At 28.5% G+C, this 22,352-nt stretch overlaps 1 protein-coding gene across 1 annotated transcript; it reads left to right on the top strand.

Annotated features, from left to right (window-relative positions):
• Nucleotides 1–15,364: 15,364 nt before the first annotated feature.
• Nucleotides 15,365–18,235, top strand: LOC133821882 (receptor protein kinase-like protein ZAR1). Its single transcript, XM_062254047.1, has 2 exons — nucleotides 15,365–17,089; nucleotides 17,229–18,235. Exons 1-2 carry the CDS (start codon nucleotides 15,613–15,615, stop codon nucleotides 17,906–17,908), a joined length of 2,157 nt encoding a protein of 718 aa, XP_062110031.1. The 5' UTR covers nucleotides 15,365–15,612; the 3' UTR covers nucleotides 17,909–18,235.
• The last annotated feature ends 4,117 nt before the right edge of the window (nucleotides 18,236–22,352 follow it).

Here is a 22,352-nt window from a genome sequence, read left to right as displayed (position 1 = left end):
AGTTTAATTTCTAATGTACTTTAGCTTTTGACTCTATAAAACTCTTTGAGACGAAGCTTATCTTTGACCCCCTTTGACTAAGTTTCTATAAGCTCTTTTTTAGCCTCTATAATTAATAAAGTTCTTTTTGAGGTGATTGAGTAAAGAATAAAAAGTTCTTTTTTAATTTAAAAGTACTTTTGAGAAAAGCTCGGAGACCCTAGCTTTTCCAAAAATGACTTTTGAGAAGTTGTACTTCTAAATTAAAATATTTTTTATATTTCTTAATTTGCTCATAAAAGATTTTTTTTATTAATATCTAAACACTTTGAAAAGAATTTTTCATTAAAAAAAGATATTTACGTAATAATTATCCAAACAGAAAAAATAAGACACAGTTTTTACTTATCTTATACATATAGTTATAAGCAAAAGCATAATTTGAGCTTCTAAAAATCAATTTTTTGGCTTTTGAAATGCTAAAAATAATTTTAACACTTGTTTGGTTTATAACGCGCTTAGAGCACTTACATTGGATGAGTTAAAATGTATTATTCTTTATAATATAGAGAAAAAATAGTTAAGTAGCCTTCCATTGGATGATGTAAAGTTATATTTTTTTACCTAAATCAATAGTATTTCTTTATATGTAGTAAAATACTATTCATCAAGCTATAAATATTTTATTATTTTTTATAAACTTTTGTATATATATATATGAGTGTGATACTATTATGTTTAATTATTTTATTTCTTAAAATAAATAAAATATTTTAAAAAATATAATATATAAATAATGTAAAGAAGCAGATATATGGTATAATGTAAAAGTTTTGAGGTAAATTATAAAAATGTATGTTTTTGTGATATATTTTATAATATACTTTTTTTATAATATTTAGCTAAAACTCATAAAAACATATTCCATCAGTTCCTTTATACATATATTTATAATAGATAAGCACAAACTCCAATTAATATATCTCTACATTTACATAACATTTACATATCATTTATATAATATTATTATTTTTCTTTATAAGCTTTTTCTCTCCATTTAGTATATATTTATTATTTATTTTTTATTTTTTAATTATTTTATTTTACTTTAAGTAATAAAATATGTTTAAAGATATAATATTTAAATGATGTAGAGAAATATATAGAGAAACTGATGTATGGTATAATGTAAAATTTAGAGGTAAAATAGAAAAATGTGTGTTTTGATGAGGTATTTTAAAGAATAGAGTAGAACACCCAATAGAAGTGCTCTTAGGCTTTAGTTTTATAAAAACACAAAATCCCAACCAATCATGTCTTAGTTAGTTGTTTTAGTCTTATATTGATTTTTCTCCGTTTTAGATCAATAGAGCTAGAATCTCTTGTACTCATGACTTACAATTTGGGCTTTCAAGTCTCATACTTTTGGTGTTTTAAACTTATAGGAGGTGCCTCTTAATAAAATATTGTTTGTCATAGAAAAAAAATTATAAGCATATATTTTTTTTTAATTTTTAATATTATATATTATAAAAACTCATGCAAATAAATATATAATTTAAATATTTAGTCATAAAAATATAAAGGCTTTCTATATATATCCCTCAACTTTCAACTTACATCTATTTTCACACCCTCTAACCAATTTTTTTTTATTACTACAAAATTCCCATTTGAAATACATTTTAATGTACCTAACAACAACAAAAAATTATTAAACGCTTAAGCTTTAGAAAAATTCTAAAAATAAAAACAAAAACATTGTTCTCACCACCAATAAGATTCTTATTTAGACATAAACTTCAGGTTATAAACTCCATTGACAATAAATAAATAAAATATTAACTTCTTTAATTTGTTGATTGGGAACACGCAATTGGTGTTTATCCTGCATCAAATAGTAGACATAAACAGTGTCATGACATTATTGAAGTGACACTGTTTACCAAGTCAAATTTTTTTGTGTTTTATATTAATATTTTATAAATATATATAATTAAATTTATAAGATAAAATAATATAATAACATAATGTGTATTTCTGGAGAATATAATAATGTAGAATATATATTTTAGTGTTGTGGTTGGACTGAAAAAAAATTAGTGTTAAAATTACATCATTTTGATATTAGTTTAAGACCATTTTGGTGTTCATAGTCAAAGAAATAGTTAAAAAAATATAACAAAAGATAATGAGTTAAATCATAAAAATCAGAACAAAAATATGTGTCAACAAATATTCCCCGTTTATTTAGAGGTGAAAAAAATAATTAAATAAACTGTCAACCAAGCCGTGTGGATAGGAGGAAGGAGTACCTAATAAAATTTTAAAACAATTATAAACTTTTATTATGAGGTACTTTTATCCCACAGTATCTTATAAAAAGGGATTTTTTTTATTAATATCCTATTATTATAAAGAAATGTTAATAATGTTACAGATTTTTAAATTTTTGTAATTAGTGCAAAAGTGAGTTAGCCATTAATAATAATAAAAAAAACAATCCTTACCATAAATAAAATATCTACTCATTAATATTCATTTATTCAACCCAATTAACAATAATAATAATAATAATAATAATAATGATATAAATTCAAAGAAGAAAAAAAAAATCTCATAAATAGTATATAACGCTTAAAAACTGGCATTTGAATTTGTAAGAGAACAAAAATATTTTGAAAATCTTTCATATGAACAAGATAGTGAAGGCTGCAGACAATTCTTATTTATAAACTAACAGGTTAATAAACTGTTTGGTTAATTATTTACTAATAATGCCAATTGCCATTAAAGAAATATTGCTTTTATATTTTAATAGAAAAAAAATCATATAGTTAGATATTGAAATAAGAATATTATGTCTCATAATTGATTTCTATTTTACAAATATTTGAATAACTATTACGTTTCTTTTTTCAACAAATAATAATATGATATTTATGTACATAATATTATAAGGTTTATTATTTACTTATAATGATAATTAGAAATAAACCATACAGTTAGCATTGAAAAACAAGATTAATATACCTCACATAGTTGATTTCTATATGCAATAATTATTTTAATAACTATTACATTTATTTTTTCAACCAACAATAATATATTTTTTAAGCGCATAATATTATAAATTGCTTGGTTTTTTATTTGCTAGCTCATCTTCATATAAAAATACTACATATAAGTTATTTTTTTATTAAGTCACATTTAAATAAAACAATGACAATATTAGTTGAATTATTATAATTCAAGAACTTGACATACTGAAAATCCAGTAACTACTATGATAAGTTAAAAAATAGATAAAATTAGTTTTTAAACCATTTAGTTTATGAAAATGTTTAATTCAGTTTATTTTGTCTTTTAATTAAATTGAATAGAAATAAAAAGGACTATATTTACAAAAAAAAAAATTGTCTTCTCCACTCATATGAATCAAATTCCAAACCCAAAGGTTTAGTCGATCAAACAAAGCATCCAAGCAACAAAACGTACACAAAAAAGTGAGTATGCAAACAAATATGGTAAGCCAATAAATGAGATTTGAGAATAATGCAGATACAGAAAAAAAAAGTTTCATTTTTCATTAATGAATAAAAATCAATTCACATTTTGAATTTATAATTGATTATATAATTAATATATTATATAAATATAAATAGTTTCAAAAATCGAAACATAAAAAGTAGAAATAAAAAGATAAATATACTTTATACTATAAAAAGAAATAAATGGTATAATAGTGGAATAATAATATATTTTTTTAGTATAAAGTGTGATTTTTTCTTATAAAAAAATGGTGTAATATGCTCGATATCGCAAGCTGGTAACGCACAAAGTGTGATCGAACTTAAACTATTCTTCAATCACTACTAAGAGCAGTTCTAATGGATGGTTTATATATGTCAATATGTAAAAAAAAAACGCTAAATAGGTTAAAATTCTTCTTCGTTGGATGCTCTAAATGCTTAGTTAAAATACATTTACACAAACACGCATAATTGTAAAACTAAATGTAACTAAGCATTAAAAGTGAATGTAAATATTTTTTTAATATATTTTTTTAACTTTTTTCCTTTCTCTCTCCCATTAGCTATTTTTTATTATTATTTTTTTCTTTTTCAAATTTTTTATTTGATTTTAACTAACAAGTAATGTTTATAAATATAATATTTAAATGATGTAAAAAAAATATAAAGAAGCTGATATATGGTGTAATCTAAAAGTGTAAGGTAAAATATAAAAAGTAAAATTTTGATGAGGTATTTTGAGATATAGAGTATAGCACTCATTGGAAGTGCTCTAACAACTCAAAATGTATAACTATTTAATCATACTAAATATATTTTATTTATGGACTCTATTTTTGGCTATCAACCTAATTCAAGGACTTGATAGAAAATAGAAGAAAATAACACAGAGATTTTACCTGGTTTAGGTTATAAAAGAGTCTTAGTCCACGAATCTTTTATATTAGTGAGTTTGAAGCAAGCTTCAATGAAGTTTCAAGTAGCGTATATATTGCTCTGAGTTTACAAGCCAAAATTCTGAATTCTTTTCAATGAGATACTTCAGCCCTATTTATAGGGGTTTGAGTCATTAATGTCCTTAATGGACAATTAATACAACATTTCACAATTATTTGGGGAGTAAATGCTAATTAATTACACTGAGATGTGATTAAGGGTCAAAAATACACATTTATTGATTTTTGTTGACGCGGTTCTTCGCCAACAAGTAATTAAGAGAAAAAGAGAAAGGGATTAGTGCTGAATATAGAACCGTCGCAGATATAAAATCGTAGAGAATGAACTAGGTGACTCAAGACACGTTTTTAAGTGGTTCAAAGGTTAAAAATCATTCTACTCCACTAGTCAATATTATTGATATACTCTGGGTATTTGGTTACAAAGTATATATCTATTCAGAGACTATTTTTCCTAACCCTTATCAACTCTCAGGTTCTCCATATTTATAGGAGAATGCACCTGGAAGTTGGTAAGGAGGTCATCCCGTGACCTTATTATTTGTCATATCAACTCTGTGACATTCATGATTAATTCCTAAACCTGACACATAAGTATGGTCAAATCGATAGGTAAGGAGATAATGGGCCGCACGGCCCAACCCAGCCGTGGGTATCTGAACACGCACGTTCCTGCTGCGTGTCCGAGAAGTCAGGGAGATATCGGACACGTGATGTCAGATATATGCACGTTTATCTTGTGTGTGTTGACTTTACAGAGGGTCAAAGCTCCATACATAGCTCGTGCCACGAGCTGCTCCCCTGACCCGACCTTCGGCCTTCAGATTCCTTGCTCCAGTCCTGGGCAACCTTGGCGAGTCCTTAGGGATTGCTCGAGCTGAGAAGGTACGACCCCGAAACGGGAGCTCCGGTCTTGGGGATGTTCATGGACTAATCGTGATTAGTCCGTAGCTCGGCCTGCTAATCAGCCCGTGGGAAAATTAGGGCGTACAATTTTAATTGTCAAAATTAATTAAGTTGTAATTAATATTTTCATGGAATTAATGTGATATATTTTATAAATTAAAATATTTAATTTGTTTTTATTTTGTAGGAAAATGATACAATTTTTGTTGAATGAAATAAAGCAAAAAGAAAATGAAGTAAAAGTGGAAGAAAGTGAAGAAAGTTGGCATTTTGAAGAAGTCAAGCCCAAATTGAAAAAGCCCAATCCAACTCATGAAGATGCCATGTCACCAATCCATGCAATTTCTTATCCACCAATAAAAGATGTCAATTATGTTGGCTCTCAAATTGACCAACGACACGGAGTCAGATAAACGATATAAGATGAGATGAAAACAAGAAAAAATTCAAATGGAAAAGTAAATGACACAAACGATTTGTAGTGGTTTGGCCCCGATTGGATGGTAATGACCTACGTCCACTTAGTGTTCTTATTGATGTTGAATCCCAACACTGTGATCAGTGAACTAGGGTTCACGAGTTTCACAAGGCTTGAGAAGATTACAACTTTGGTAAATAATCACACTATATTATTCTCTCAGAGTACAAAGATCAAAAGTTCAAAAGTCCCTTCCTTGAGCCATTTGATTCTTATTTATAGGCTCAAGAAGAGTACATGGGCCCATGGGCCTTAATTATCATTAAGATTCACGTATCTAGGTAATAAAAAAATTTACAATTAATACAAATATTACAAGATTGCACATCCAAAATGAAGTAAATGAAAGTATGCGACCAGACTGGTCGCACCTAAGCGTGATGCTTGATAAATCAATGACTTTCTGGTCGATGGTCGAACATGATTCATTCACTTAAATTCGTCGCGTGCCCACCACGTGTAGGCCAATCCTGCCACGTCATCAAGAGCCTTTTTTGGGTAAACAAATTACAACTCATTCCAACAAATATTGACAATTTATATGCTTCATTTTCAACCAATAGAAGTGTCTTCTTTTCAACAAAAATTAGCAATCCATGTGCTTCACCCTTAACCAATGGTAGCTTGCCACATGTCATTTCCACCATAGTTTATTTGTATTCTACACCTATAAATAGGATGTAGTTTTCATTTGAAAAAGACACATTTTCTATACACTTCTCTCCCTACCATCTTTTCTCTCTAGTACCTCTTCTCCATTTTATCTCTAAGCCTAGTCTTCTCACATTTTCAATGGAAAATATAAGAATGACTTTTAACTTAGGTTAGAGTTTTCTTTTTGTGAGGATAGGGGTGAAGCTTAATATTTTGTAATCTTTTTATTTTGAATTTATAAAAGTGTTTTAATGTTCAAATATTTGAGTTTTATTATTTCTATCATTATTTATGCAATTAATATTTATTATTAATTTTATATAGATTCAGTCAAGCTTTTTCTATGTAATTTTACTAAAATAATTTATATTAATTTTATTATTTTGTGGGTAGTCTTTTACTGCATTATCGCCAACATGGTATAGTGTCGCTTCTAGATTTCTCATAACAATAGTATTAGCATTATATATTAGTTTGTTATTTTGTGAGTAGTCTTTTACTGCATATTGCCAATGGTATTATGTCGATTCTAGGTTTCTCATAATAATAACATATGCATGTACTTAAACTAAAAGATTTTATTACTAAAATACATTTGTAAATTATCAAAGTAAATAGGTGACCAAAATATATTGTGGAACCTCGATGCCTCACCAAACCCATTTTATCATTTATTTTCCTTTCATTTCAATTCTTCAAAACCACAAAAATATAATTTCTTTTACTACTTTCACATTACTTATATTCTAACCGTTTTATTTGTTTTTTGTTTTTTTACCTCATTGTGGAATCAACCACCCATCTATACTATGACTATCGCTAAGTGGAAGTCACTTTTAGACGTTAAACAAGATGCACTAATAAAAAGCATGGGCCCAGGCGATATGCACGGGGCCCATTTGCAAGCTACCCACCAACCTTACGGGGAACAAGTATCTGACAGTGTCAGAATACGGCTGCACGTTTGCCCATGCCAGGCAACGTTATGAGAAATGTCAATTATCGAGTGTACGAACTCGACACCACTACTCGAGGCTCACCAAAAGTTGTCAGATGATCTTCTGGTGGGCCACAACTCCAATGATTGACAACTGACAGTTACTCCAGGTCCCGACGACAAAATCCTAAACTTGGAGGATTGGTGAGTGAAGAAAGAGAGAGGACCACCTGGATGGTCCTCGGGGTGTGGCCTTGTAGACATCCATGCCTTGGAAACAAACCACGGGACGTGGCCTCGCTTAGAGATATCCGTGCCTCGAGGACGGACCCCAGAGCGTGGCTTCACTTGGAGATATCCACGTCTAGCCGGATCATAGTACTCGAAAGAGTTTTACACTCCGAGAAGCTCTATGCGAGCTCTACAAAACCTCATTAGTGCTCGGGGAGCTTTAATTACTCCTCTAATGACTACCACGTGTCCAGTGGTGAACATGATTAACATTAATATAAATATAGGGAATATACTCATTTGGTACCCTATATTTTTGTAAAGTATCATTTTGGTACCCTCTGTTTTCAATAATGCTCATATGGTACCCTGTATTTTAAAATCGTACATATTTGGTACCCTAAACTCAGATTTGATAGATAAAATTTTGTCAATTTAATCAAACTGCTGTCAATTATGTAAGTTACAAATTTAAATTTAATTACATAATTACATATAACTGATGACAGTTTTATCATATTGACAAAATTTTATCTATCAAATCTAAGTTTAGGGTACCAAATATGTACGATTTTAAAATACAGAGTACTATATGAGCATTGTTGAAAACAGATGGTACCAAAATGATATTTTGCAAAAACATAGGGTACCAAATAAGTATATTCCCATAAATTTATCAATATTAACAAAATTGTCCCAATTAACTATAATACTTTTTTTTAGACTTTGCAATAAAATCATTAATGTTTCTTCTATTTCTTTTATCACAAAATATCAATAAATAACTTAACATTATTTATTTTCATTGACCTAGTCAATATGATATTTTTATAAGTAATAAGTAAATTAATTATTCAAGACTACTATGTTCATTTTGATAAGAAATGACATGAGGACCATGAATCCATGAACTCAAGCTCCAATAAGTTACCATAACTTTATTTATAACAAATAATCTCACTACCTTATTAATTCCTCGTGACTCCACTATAGACTCGGAATTGTACTCTTGAATTCATAGAACACTTTACACCAAATAGAAATATGTTATCCATTGTTATAACCATAATCGTCATTCAATCATCTATAGATGATCTACTAATGAGACGGGTGCAAATTACCGTTTTACCCCTCATTGGTATTTTATCCTTAACTCCCACAAAATTCCTTGTAAATGATATTTTCGTAAACTTAATTACATAAATGAGTACTCTATCATTTAACATTTGAACAAAGCTATAAAGAAATCGTTGTTTCACTCATTAAATAGAAGCTATAGATTTCATGTAAATGATAAATACCTCACTCAGTTATACTACCAAATCTCTGATATGTAAGTATGAGCTAGTTCATAAGGTAAGCTAGTAACGAACAAATCAAAAGACTTGAATAATACAATTAGCAGAATATTAATCACTTAGATTTAAGATTGAATTAACCTACGGTCAACGTCGTGATATGATTAAATTAGATAATAACGATATTTACTTATCTTATCTTATCAATAATCAATATCGGTCCAGTCTAATATAACAAAATACTTCTGATCTTATCTACTTGATAAATGTCCTAGATAAGACATCACACCAGATATGTAGGTAGATCTTATCGCAGATTACCGAATCAGTAAAAATCCAACGTACTGATTTAATTTTAGGATAAAATACTTTTGAACATATAATTACAATTATAATCTACTGTGACCGAGTCGCTAAAATTGTAACTATACATATTAGGGTTGTGCAAAAAATCCAAAAAACCGAATGAACCGCTCAAACAGACTGCTCGAACACCGAAAAAACCGAAACTGACGGAACAAAAAATCGATGAAACCGCCTTGGCGAAAACCGACATTAAATCGGTCGATTTATAAGTTGGTCGCAAACCAACCGTACAAACCAAAACCGACCGAATATGCTTAGGTTCCAAATTTGTGGATATAACAATGTAACCATGTGTTTAGGTTTTCAAATCATAAAGTTAAAATCTTTAAGTTAACAAATTAAATGAATCAATTTCATATTTAAAAAAAAAAAAAGCTAAAAAAATAGATTCCAATAATCTACATTTTTTTAACTTGAATTTCCTTAAAAATTATTTAAAAAATAAATAAAAAAATTAAGTTCGGTTTGGGCGGTTTTAACCAACCAAACCACGGTCTAAATCGCTTGGTTTTTTTAGTGTTGTAAGTAGGTCGGTCGATTTTTGGATGGCACCAATTTGAACCGAAAATCAAAATCTAGATTTTAGAATAGAAAAATACCGCTCATACCGACCGATGCTCAGCCCTAATACATATATGTTCAGGATTTTATAAACGTTTGTATTAATAATAATTAATCATGTAATAAAATACGTAAACAACACAATTTAATTGAACAAAATAATTTCTACTTCTTTATTGATAAGAAATATTGTTATTCTTACTTATTTTGCAATTTACTTTAAATCTTTGCTACTTATTTTGAGTACTCCCATTTCTAAATTTAAGTGCATTGTGTTGTTACCAAAAACATCCATGAATGAGCTAACTATTTTCACTAAATTATTCTCTTAACGAATTTCTAAACTCTTACCAATTGAGTGGCCCACTCTAGTCTAATACGAACTCTAGACTCACTCAACTCGGTCGTTATATTCCCACTCGAATACCCACTTTTTTTTCCAATCCTTATTATTTTGCCAAATTGCAATAAAGACCCTATAATAAGACCAGACTACTTTATCTTTATTTAGACAATTCCACGCTAAACAAAGTGGGGTTCTCCACTCGCTGACAAACGGCTACCTCCGAAGTTCACGTGTCAGTTTATTTTCAATTTCTCGCCACCCTTCAATATACCACGATATTATCTCCAATCACCAAAATATCTTTCCAATTATTTATATATTTGCTTTTTTAATTAATTAACAGTGCTTAGTTATTACATTCTGTTAATAATTAAAAAAAAACAATTTATGACACCTGTTATTGAATACTTATAATTCATTAATTGGAGAAGTGTCACAACAGAGTACACTTAGCTTAGTCCGTACGATTTGTGCATGTTGCAAATTATCCAAAAACAAATTAATAAATAATGATTTAATATGGGGTTGTTTTATTGTTAAAAAAAAAATATGGGGTTGTTTTATATTTATATATTTTTCTAATATTTTTTTGTTGTATTTCATAATATAATTATGTTATAAATAATTTGTTATAATATGTATAAATTTTGGTTTTGTTTGGTAATAATTAAAAAAATAATTATTTATTTAATTAATTAAAAATATGATAATTAAATATAAAATAGTGTTTGGTAATTTTATTTTTATTTATTATTTTTTTTAAATTTTAAACAAAATTTATTAAATTTTGAAAATAAAAAATTTTCACTTTAAAAATTTTTCTAAACCGTTTTCGATTTTAATTTTTTTTTCTTATCTTCTTCAAATCAGCACCACATTTTATATTATTAAATAAAAAATAAAAATAAAAGTTATCAAAAATATTTATTATTTTTTATTTTAAAAAACAAAAAGCAAAAATAGTTTTCAAGCATATTTTTATTTTTTAAAAATAAAGAAACAAAAATAAAAATAATAGTGTTTAAAAAATTTAAAAACAAAAATTTTAGCGAACACGACCATTGATGTAACACTCTATGCTGTCCAGCAATATTTGATATGTCATTTTGTAAGTATGAAATATTGGGAGAAATGCAATTTGGGAAAACAAATGGTAAAGAGAAAATTGAGCAACGCCAAAATAACAATTTTAAAAAAAAAACAATAGCACTATAATAAAAAAAAGTATATACTCTTCATCTATGTTGTAAGTGGTTAAATTAATAGCTTTAATATTTTAATACATTTTTTTTAAATACTATCTTAAGTTTTTAAAAATATAATTTTTAAAGTTTTTTATTTTTGAAAATACAGTATCAAAAAGTAACTAAAAACTAATTATTGGATAACAATTAGACATTAACTCATTGCATACTAATACGTTAAAAAACAACTAAAAAATAATAATTAAATAACAACTAGAAGTTAACCTACCTATTGCATAATAACACATTTAAAAAAAATCAAAATATATTTGAAAACATCTAAATGTCAATTAGATATCAATACAATAACTGAACAACTGTACATAAACCTAAATAATTAGAAAAATATAAAAACAACTATATATAAATTTAAACAACTAAAAAGAAAAAAAACAGGTAAAACAGTAAAAATTTCATTAAAAACAAAAAAATAAAATAAAAACTTTATTAGTCTGTAAAAATATAAATTTTTTTTAGTGAATTCTTGTGTATTATATATATATAATTCTATTTTAAATTAGAATCCAGTAGACTTGATAATAAATTTAACTAATTACATAATCAATGATGTAGCCAAAAGAAGGCAAGAGAGACCATAGTCCCCCTATTTTTTTTAACATTTGAATATTATGGTGCTGTTTGGTAACCATTAAAAACACAATTTTTTATTTAATTAATTAAAAATTTGATAATTAAACATAAAATAGCGTTTGGTAACTCTATTTTTATTTTTTATTTTTTTAAATTTTAAACAATTTATTAAATTTTGAAAATAAAAAATTTTCACTTTCAAATTTTTTTTAAATTGTTTTCAACTTTTAGTTTTTTTTTCTTCTCTTCTTCACTTTTTTTCAACAATGTAATTTTTAAAAAATCAAATATATGTGCACATAAATTTATATTGTTGTTTTTTTTATTATATCATGATAAATTAATATCTTAAGGAAAAAAAAGGGATTGAACCTATGGCCTCTTAAAAAAAAATGAGAAATGTGAAACCATCCATATGCATAAAGTGTGTTGCTACAATGTCCATAACAATAGAGTAATGATATGTGCACGCAAAACATACACTCAGATATTACACATGGTGATGTAGTAGTTTAGACTAGCAAATCATATTTATTAGAGTAATGATATATGCATCCAAAATATGTATACAAATATTACATACAGTGATATGTCAATATTTTTTAAAATAGTAAGTCCCTGTTTTAATAAATGTGATTGATTAGGTTAAACTGCTATATTACTGTGTGTAATATTTGAGTGTATATTTTGGATGTACGTATCATTACTCTATTTATTAAAATTGAGACTTACTATTTTTGCATGTAATATTTAGATGCTTATTATTTTTAGTGTACAAATCATTACTCATAACAATATTGTACCATGTAAAGTTTTAAATAGGTATAACACTGTTGATATTCTTGTGAATATATTACCATTGTGTACTTACATAACATATTTGATTATCTTCATATTACGTGGAAAGAAAAACAAAAAAAATCCAAGTATACACGTGATATAATTTGTTATACGTATAAATACAATCACAAACTGCCAAAACAGTGTACAACACAAAAAATAGGAAAGATCAGGACCATTCATTTATTATAATCATCTTGAACCAAAAGAATTGGTCAAACTGGGTTTTTTTGGGTATGATGAATGACAGTAAAGAAATAACATAAATTAAATATATTTGGGTCTCCCAATGAAATAAATAAAGAAATAAATAGAGATTAGTGACCATAATCATCTTATGTTCCCCTAACGGTTCAAATCCAAGATGCTTCAATCATCACTGTCCACTCCACAATATAAAACATTTTTTATTTATTTTTTCTTATTCAGTACCTACTTTTGCAAAAAAAAAATATTATAATTATAATTTTTAATATTTATTTTGATAAATTTTTATAAAATAATTTTTCAAATAGGATGCCAAGTCTGAGTAATACCACAAATAATTATATATAAAAAATCAGTACACATAATGAAATAGAAAATTAGAGGGTGTTATTGGTATTCTATTGGGATTCAATTTTATGTTTTCAAATACTTAAAATTAGTAAGACCCATTATAATTAGTGATTGGTAGTTTGTTTTTTAAAATTAAATTTAAATCTGTATCCAAAATTTGTTAAGAAAAATTGGATACGAGAAAAACTCGTTTTCTTAGTTTTGAGAAATTATTTTCTAAAATCCCACATATTTAGTTTCTGTTATATTTTTAAATTTAATACCAATTACAGACTCAATTTTTTAAAACTCAAAATCAGTTTACTGATATTGAACCAATCACATTTTCAGAAATATATTTTTAGTCACTAAATTCATATTTTCATTTCAGAATCTCACTTTTTAAAAATACAGTTTTCTAATCGAGAACCAATCATACCCATATATTAGTATTTATGCCATTAATATTTTTTATTTTAAAGAAAATTAAAACTTATTAACATCGCGATATTTAAAAGTAAATATGTGAATCAATATTTATTCAAACAGGCGTTGTGTGTATCCATCAAATCTTATGCACCAAACATGCTTGTAATTAGTTTCATAATCTTATTGAATTATGTCGATGCAATTTTTAGTTTTATTATATAGTTTTTTTCTTTCTTCAAGAATATTGGCTATTGCTTAATGCTAATTGGATTTTTGTGAAATAATTAATATTTGATTGGAGCTTTTAGTTTGTTTTTATTTAGTTTGGTTTTAAGTATATTACTCTTTTTTTTTTAAATCAAATAAAAAAAGCATAGCAAACTTATGTAATGACAAAAGGGCAGCTCCACCCTCACATTTTTATTGATATTTATTTTTTGATATAATTATATTTATATTTTAGTCATTTTTAATAAATTTTTATAATTAAAACCTTACTAAATTTATTTTCAAGTATGAATTTTTTTTCACATTTGTCATTTCAAAATAATACTTCATATTGGGTGTTCTTTCTCTATTGTAAAGTTTTTTTTATCTAATTTTTTGAAAAAAACACTTCTCCATTTTGTTGATAATTTTTTTATAAAACAACTAGTAGATTGATTTAATTAGACAATAAACTTATGGAAATTTCAATGGTAGGTGCTTCAAAAAGAGCCCTAGCGGTAGGGTTATTTTGTGTTCTCAACCCGTAAATAGTTTTCGGCGTGATTTTTTTTATGATTGAATATATTGTAGTTATTTAGAGCATCCTGTAAATTTTCAGAAAATTTCAAATAATTTACAGTGCCGAAAACTAGCTTAAAAACATGTTATTGGACGCGTGACTAATTTTTTATGCGCGTGGAAAATAACATGTTTGAATCTAATTTTCGACACTGTAAATTATTCGTAATTTTTTGAAAATTTACAGGACGCTCTAAACAACTACAATATATATGATTATAAAAAATAAATATCGTGCCAAAAATTATTCACGAGTCAAAAATACAAAAGAGTTTCACCAATCATAATACTCCTAAACTTAATTGGATAGAAATAATCTCTTTGTTCAATATAATTTTTACAAATAGTATTTTATAATTTTAAAAATAAATTGTTAAAAGTAGGGTGTCCCTAGGTTCCTCTTTTAACATTTTTCTTATTTTATTAATTCTTAAATGCATTACACACTAATTTTCGTTGTATATAAATAAATGAAAGAAGGGAGCCAACAGAAAGAACAAAAGTGAGAAGTATTTTAGTCATAAATAAAAATGGAATGGTTCACAATAGAACAGAATTTCACCAACATGTCGCGATATATTGATACGATATGATAATTAGTTGAATTTCTCCGAACCAAATACTCTGGATTCTCTCAACGAGTCACTCTTCTATAGCTCTGTCTGTTTTTTCACTTGACATTTTTCTATCCTCCCAAGACCTTAGCTTAGCTAGCTTCAACCTTTCCCATTCTCCAAACACTTTTTTCTTTCTTTCTTTCTCCATCACTGTCAAAGCTTTCACACTACTCTCTTTCTTTTTCTCTCACACAAACGCTGTTCTTTGTCAAATTCTTCTCTTCTCAGCTCTTCACTACTTGGGTTTCTGGTTTAGAAAGGTAAGCCTTGTGAAACCCTTTGCTGTTTTTCTTTGTTTAGATTTCTTCAGAAGAAAGAAAAAAATGGTGTCTTTGGTTTTGTTTGTTCTTTTGATGCTGTGCAACTCGCATGGACTGGTGAGTTCATTGAACGGTGAAGGGTATGCCCTTTTGTCGTTTAAGCAAGCCATTACACAAGACCCAGAAGGGTCTCTGAGTAACTGGAACTCTTCTGATGAGAACCCTTGTGCATGGAATGGGGTCACATGCAAGGAGCTTAGAGTTGTTTCACTCAGCATTCCAAAGAAGAAACTTGCTGGGTTTCTTCCTTCTGCTCTTGGGTCCATCTCTGGGCTTCGTCATTTGAATTTAAGGAACAATAAATTGAATGGAAGCTTGCCAGTTGAGCTTTTTGAAGCTCAGGGGCTACAAAGTTTGGCCCTTTATGGAAATTCCTTATCTGGGTCTGTGTCAAAAGAGGTTGGGAAGCTTAAGTATCTTCAAACTTTAGATTTGTCTCAAAATTTTCTTAATGGGTCTATTCCTGCATCAATTCTTCAGTGCAAGAGACTCAGAGCCCTTGATATTAGTCAGAATAATTTCACTGGTTCTCTGCCAGATGGGTTTGGAAAAGCATTTGTTTCTCTGGAAAAGCTTGATCTTTCCTTCAACAAGTTCAATGGCCCAATTCCTGGTGATATTGGAAATTTGTCTAGCTTGCAGGGCACTGTTGATTTGTCTCATAATCTTTTTTCTGGTCCCATACCAGCTAGTCTTGGAAACCTTCCTGAGAAGGTCTATATTGATCTCACTTATAACAATTTAAGCGGTCCAATACCCCAAACTGGTGCTCTAATGAACAGAGGGCCAACTGCTTTTATTGGGAATCCTGGACTCTGTGGCCCCCCTTTGAAGAACCCATGCTCTTCAGAAACTCCTGGTGCAAGTTCACCTTCCTCATTTCCATACCTGCCAGATAATTCTCCACCTCAGGATTCTGATTCTGGAAAGAGTGAAAAAGCCAAAGGTTTAAGTAAGGGTGCTGTGATTGCTATAATAGTCTGTGATATAATTGGTATATGCCTTGTTGGGCTGCTTTTCTCTTATTGTTACACGAGGATTTGTTCTTGTAGAGGCCGAAAGGATGAACATGGTCATGGTTTTGGCAAGGGAGGGAAGGGAAGAAAGGAGTGCTTGTGCTTCAGGAAAGATGAGTCTGAGACTCTATCAGAAAATGTAGAGCAGTATGATCTTGTGGCGTTGGATACCCAGGTGGCTTTTGATCTGGATGAGCTTCTAAAGGCCTCTGCTTTTGTTCTTGGAAAGAGTGGAATTGGGATTGTTTATAAAGTTGTTCTTGAAGAGGGGCTAACATTAGCCGTGAGAAGACTAGGGGAAGGAGGTTCCCAAAGATTTAAGGAGTTTCAGACAGAAGTAGAAGCAATTGGGAAGCTAAGGCATCCTAATGTTGTAACTTTGAAAGCTTACTACTGGTCTGTAGATGAGAAGCTGCTCATATATGATTACATTTCCAATGGAAATCTTTCCACTGCACTTCATGGTAAGTTTCAGCACATCCCATTATCTGACTTGTGTTGGTGAATTATTTAATTATTTTGATTCTGGTTTTGGAGTTTGATTGATCACAGGTCTTATGCTATTCATATTTTGATCAATTTGATTTCTTTTCATGTAATCAGGGAGGTCTGGAACAGAGTCATTCACACCTCTATCATGGTCTGTTCGGCTAAAAATCATGAAAGGAATTGCAAAAGGTTTGGTCTATCTCCATGAGTTCAGCCCCAAGAAATATGTTCATGGTGATTTGAAGCCTAATAACATTCTTCTTGGACAAAACATGGAACCCCAAATTTCCGATTTTGGACTCGGTCGCCTTGCTAATATTGCTGGAGGTTCTCCCACCTTGCAATCTAGCCGAATGGCCACAGATAAGTCACAAGAGAGGCCACAAAAGAGTGCTTCTGATGCCACTACTGTTGCTTCGTCTACTACTACTACTACTAACTTGGGATCTTGTTATATTGCTCCTGAAGCACTGAAAGTGGTGAAACCATCCCAGAAGTGGGATGTTTATTCGTATGGTGTTATCCTGCTAGAAATGATTACTGGCAGATTGCCCATAGTCCAAGTAGGTTCCTCTGAAATGGATTTGGTTCATTGGATTCAGCTCTGCATTGAAGAGAAGAAGCCTCTCTCAGATGTTTTAGACCCTTATTTAGTCCAAGATGCCGAAAAGGACGACGAGATTATTGGAGTTATTAAGATTGCAATGGCTTGCATTCAAACTAGTCCTGAGAAGAGACCAACAATGAGGCATGTAGGTGAAGCTTTGGACAGGCTGATCATATCTGATTCTTGAGAAACCCAACAAGCTAGTGAGAATCCTTTTCTTCATGTTTTAGCCTTAAGTGATCATATGAAACCATGAAAGAAGAACCCTTTTACAATTGTAATTTGACATAGATCTGCATGACTTCAAATTCATTGTAAGTTTCTCAACTTCTTTTAGCTATTATTGCATTGGACTGGCTCAAGTTAGGTCTGCAACAAGAGCATGCTTTCAAGTGTTATTTGAAATTGAGTTTGTTTTTAGTATATATGTGTGAAAGTTTGTCTTATTTTTGCTCTTGTTGCAGGCCTTTTGTATCCTTTTGTTCAATTTATTTATTTATTACTATTTCTTACTTGCCGGGTCTCTTCATAGTGAGCTGAGCTCATTTTTAGTCAAAATTCAAACTTGTAAGAGAAGTAAGAAACAACCCATTTTTCATTGAATCATAAAGTACCAGATTATCATTAAATCAAACCCCTATTGATTCCATTCAATTCTCATAATTTTTTGGCAATCAATGAAAATAATGATTTGGTTTGAATTGAGAGAACTATGTAATGTTATACTAAAGATCTTTCCTTCCCTTGGTCTATGGATTGATATTCATGATTTCTACCATCTTTTTCTGTTTCTTCTTCTTTCATTGGCATTCAAAGTCTCTTTAGAGCCATCATTTATGCCCAACCTTCCATTATTTGATTTCTGTACAGTTGAGTGTCCTATTCTTCTTGGGCCCATATCTCTATTTCTTTTCTACCAAACAAACAAAAGACTTTTGCAACAGTGTTCCCTAGTCAATCTCATGGAAAATAGTATGATCAGAAAAAAAAAAAAAGAAAGAAAGAAAGAAAAAGAACAGTTGATTTTCTTGGCATCCAATCACTTTAACTGATTTGTCCTAGTGATTGGGCGCTGATGTAGGAGGAGACACCACCAACCAATAATAAGCAATGGTCTTTTCTTTTACCAAATAAAAACCATTCTTAGCTGTCTTTGAGTATAGTACTAACAACTTAATGACTAGTTAGTGAAATAGGTTTATATTTTTTTGATACTGTATTTTGTCTCCTTACCTGTTTGGAATTACTTTTTGGACCTTGTTTTGTAAAATGGTTAAAATAAAATCTTAAACTTAATTTTGATGAAAAAAAAATTGAATATAACAACACAATTTTTAAGCAGAATGATTTTAATTTTGTTCTGAATTGTTAGTTTGGTAAATTATTTGTGATTTTAGTTGAGAATACATTGACCAAAATCGTGTTTAGGGTTCTATTTTAACTATTTTACAAAATATAGGGTCCAAAAAGTAATTTGTCAAAACACAAGATCTAAAAAAATATAAATCCTAGTTAAATTGCATATTATTTGACTTTGATGGAGCTTATTGTGGGTTGTATTTGGTTAATGAAGTTAAAAAGAAAATTCCCATAAAATGAAAAAGGTTACTCACATGACACATATTGAGGCATCAAACTGATTAGTAATAGAAATGAAAAGCCAAAAAATGCAATCATTTCATTCTCTAATTTAAGCTACAAAATGAACAAGATTGGCCAAGCCAACCAAAGGGTGTTTTCTTTAAATCCTATATATGTGGGGGTGTCACATGATCTGTTAATACCCCAATAGTGAGTTTTACAGGAAACCTACAAGAATTTTTGTTGTCCATACATACATATATACATATAAATAGCAATAAAGTTTGTTTGCTTTATTTTGTAGACTTTATGTACCCACATGATAAAAGAATGTAATGTTTCTCAATGTTTATCCTACTTTTCTTAGGCAGCTCAGCATGGAGTGTTGATATAAATTATAAGTTATAACTATAGACTCTTATGGAGATATAGTCTTCTTTTTTTAAAAGGCTTTATACATTTTTAGATTCTGTGTTTTGTCTCTTGAACCCTATGTTTTGACAAATTATTTTTTGGACTCTGTGTTTTGTAAAATTGTTCAAATAAGTCCTTAAACTTGATTTTGATGAACAAAAAATTGAGTATAACAACACAATTCTTAGGCAGAATGACTGTATTTTTGTTCTGAGTTGTTAATTTGATGAACTATTTGTGATTTTAGTTCAAAAATCTTTGATCAAAATCGGGTTTCGGGATCTATTTGAACTATTTTAGAAAATATATGGTCCAAAAAGTAATTTGTTAAAACACAGGGTCCAAACAGGTAATGAGACAAAACACAATGTATAAACCCTTTTTAAATTTTTTTTTTTAATATTATGAAGTTCAAATGTATTGGCTTGGATGTGAGAAACCCAGTTAATGTTGTGATTATAAAAGTCCACCAAGTTATGGTCTCCCATGCTTAAATGAATCTCTCCCTGCTTTATTCTTAAGTAAAAACCAAAAAAAGTAGTGAGTGGAATAATGTACATCACAAGATATTATTATACAACACTCTTAATTTGGTCATTAGTATTGAAAGTTGAAACCATTGCCATACATATTAACATGTGAATTAGTCATATATGGTACCTAAAGCTATCACAAGTTAGTTGTTTTGACACTCTTTTTAGAAAATACTTGCTTATTTTATTGTGCTAATCATAAGGTTTTTTAAATGTTATAAAATAATTGGTGGTGATCATGTTATAAAATAATTGGTGGTGGGATCACATTCTAAGTCCACTTTATTATAATAATTTACTAATAATATTGGCGAGATAAGAATTTGATCCATACTTTCTCCATAAACGTTGAAAGAGTTCACTTAATAATCTACTATTAATGATGTTGTTTGGTAATACTTAAAAAAATAGTTTATTATTTAATTAATTAAAAATTTGACAATTAAACATAAAACAGTGTTTGGTAACTTTTTTTTTTATTTATTAATTTTAAAAATTTTAATTAAAATTCATTAAATTTTGAAAATAGAATTTTTTCACTTTCAAAATTTTTTAAACCGTTTTCGCCTTTTTCGTTTCTTTTTTTTATTCTCTTCTTCAAATCAATATCACATTTTATATTGTTAAACAAAAAATAAAAATAAAAATTATCAAACACATTTATTATTGTTTATTTTTAAAAATAAAAAACAAAAATAATTACCAAGTATATTTTTATTTTTTAAAACTAAAAAAACAAAAATAAAAAATAATATGTCTATTTTGTGTTTAAAATATTCAAAAATAAAAATTTTACTAAACACAACCAATATTGACGAGCTAAATTTGATTTATACTTTCTCCATGAACAACCATGAAATTCACTTAAGAGACTCATCTTAGGATTCAAATTTGCTATCCCAAACTTGTCTTATTGGCATCTACTTAATTACAATTTGACACTTGTTTAGTTATGTTTAATATATTTTCTTTGTTAAGAAAAGCCAACATCATATCATATATAACAAAATAAGTATCAAAATACAATTGAAATCACACCAATTATAATACATAATTTAGACAACAAATTTGAATCATGAGATGACTCTATAATTGGCTGAACTAAAATCTTAATATCATTTTGGTCCTAAACTTCAACAATTTATTACTCTTCCCATTATAAATATAAAATTATCACAATGACCCCTATAAGTGTTGCTAGATTATGAACAATTAAGAAAAACTATTTTAAGAGAAAATAGATTATGAATTCTATACAGGGCCTGATCCAAGTTCATAAAGAATGGATTTGGCCCCCTAACTTTTATATTTTTTTTTCAAAAAACTATATATATATTTTTAAATTATCCTTGTTTTTTCTAAAATTTATGTATTTAGCCCCTTTAATGTTTTTTTTCCATATGCAGTGAAGGTTGTATCATACACAAAATCATAATGAAAAGTATACTTTATAACTAGTTTTAAAAGAATGTTTGATACATAATTTTGTGCCAATAAATAAATAAAGAGAATTGCTAAGAGGCATCAACACTATAAGGATGTGATATACTGCTATTAGTGCAATCTTATATCGGGTCCCACATATTAGAATTTAATAAGTATTATGAAGTATCGCTAACTAACCATAAAATGCCAACTCATGTGATGTTGGACACCTTAAGATATCAAATAACAAGACTCGTAAAGAAATAATGGCAAGTTGGTTTAAATAAGAAGCTAGGATTATAAAAAGTAGAACAAACTGGTATGGGAATGGAAAACTTTGCAGCTTTTGTAATAAGAAATGATTTAACTAACTTTGTTTGTTATATAAAAATGGGAAAGGTACACACTATCACATAATTAAAGAGTTTCATTCAATGTTTTTTAGTTACTCTTAGTAACTTTTTTTATTTATTTATTTTTATTTGGAAAGCATTTTTCTTTATTGTATTATATTGAAGAAGCCATTATTGAGAATCCAATGCATATTACAAACCCAGGAATGTCAAAACTTTACTTGGGTTGGGTACCCAAATTGCTGACAGAATTGTCTGCTGCCATTTTAATCAACAATTTGTCACGTGAGGTTTATCTTTATCATTATTTATTTGTAAAAAATTA

Source organism: Humulus lupulus, chromosome 3 (assembly GCF_963169125.1).
Source record: "Humulus lupulus chromosome 3, drHumLupu1.1, whole genome shotgun sequence".
Lineage (NCBI taxonomy): Eukaryota > Viridiplantae > Streptophyta > Magnoliopsida > Rosales > Cannabaceae > Humulus > Humulus lupulus.
The sequence above is the reverse complement of the archived record's forward strand: the minus strand, read 5'-3'. Positions and strand labels throughout refer to the sequence as shown.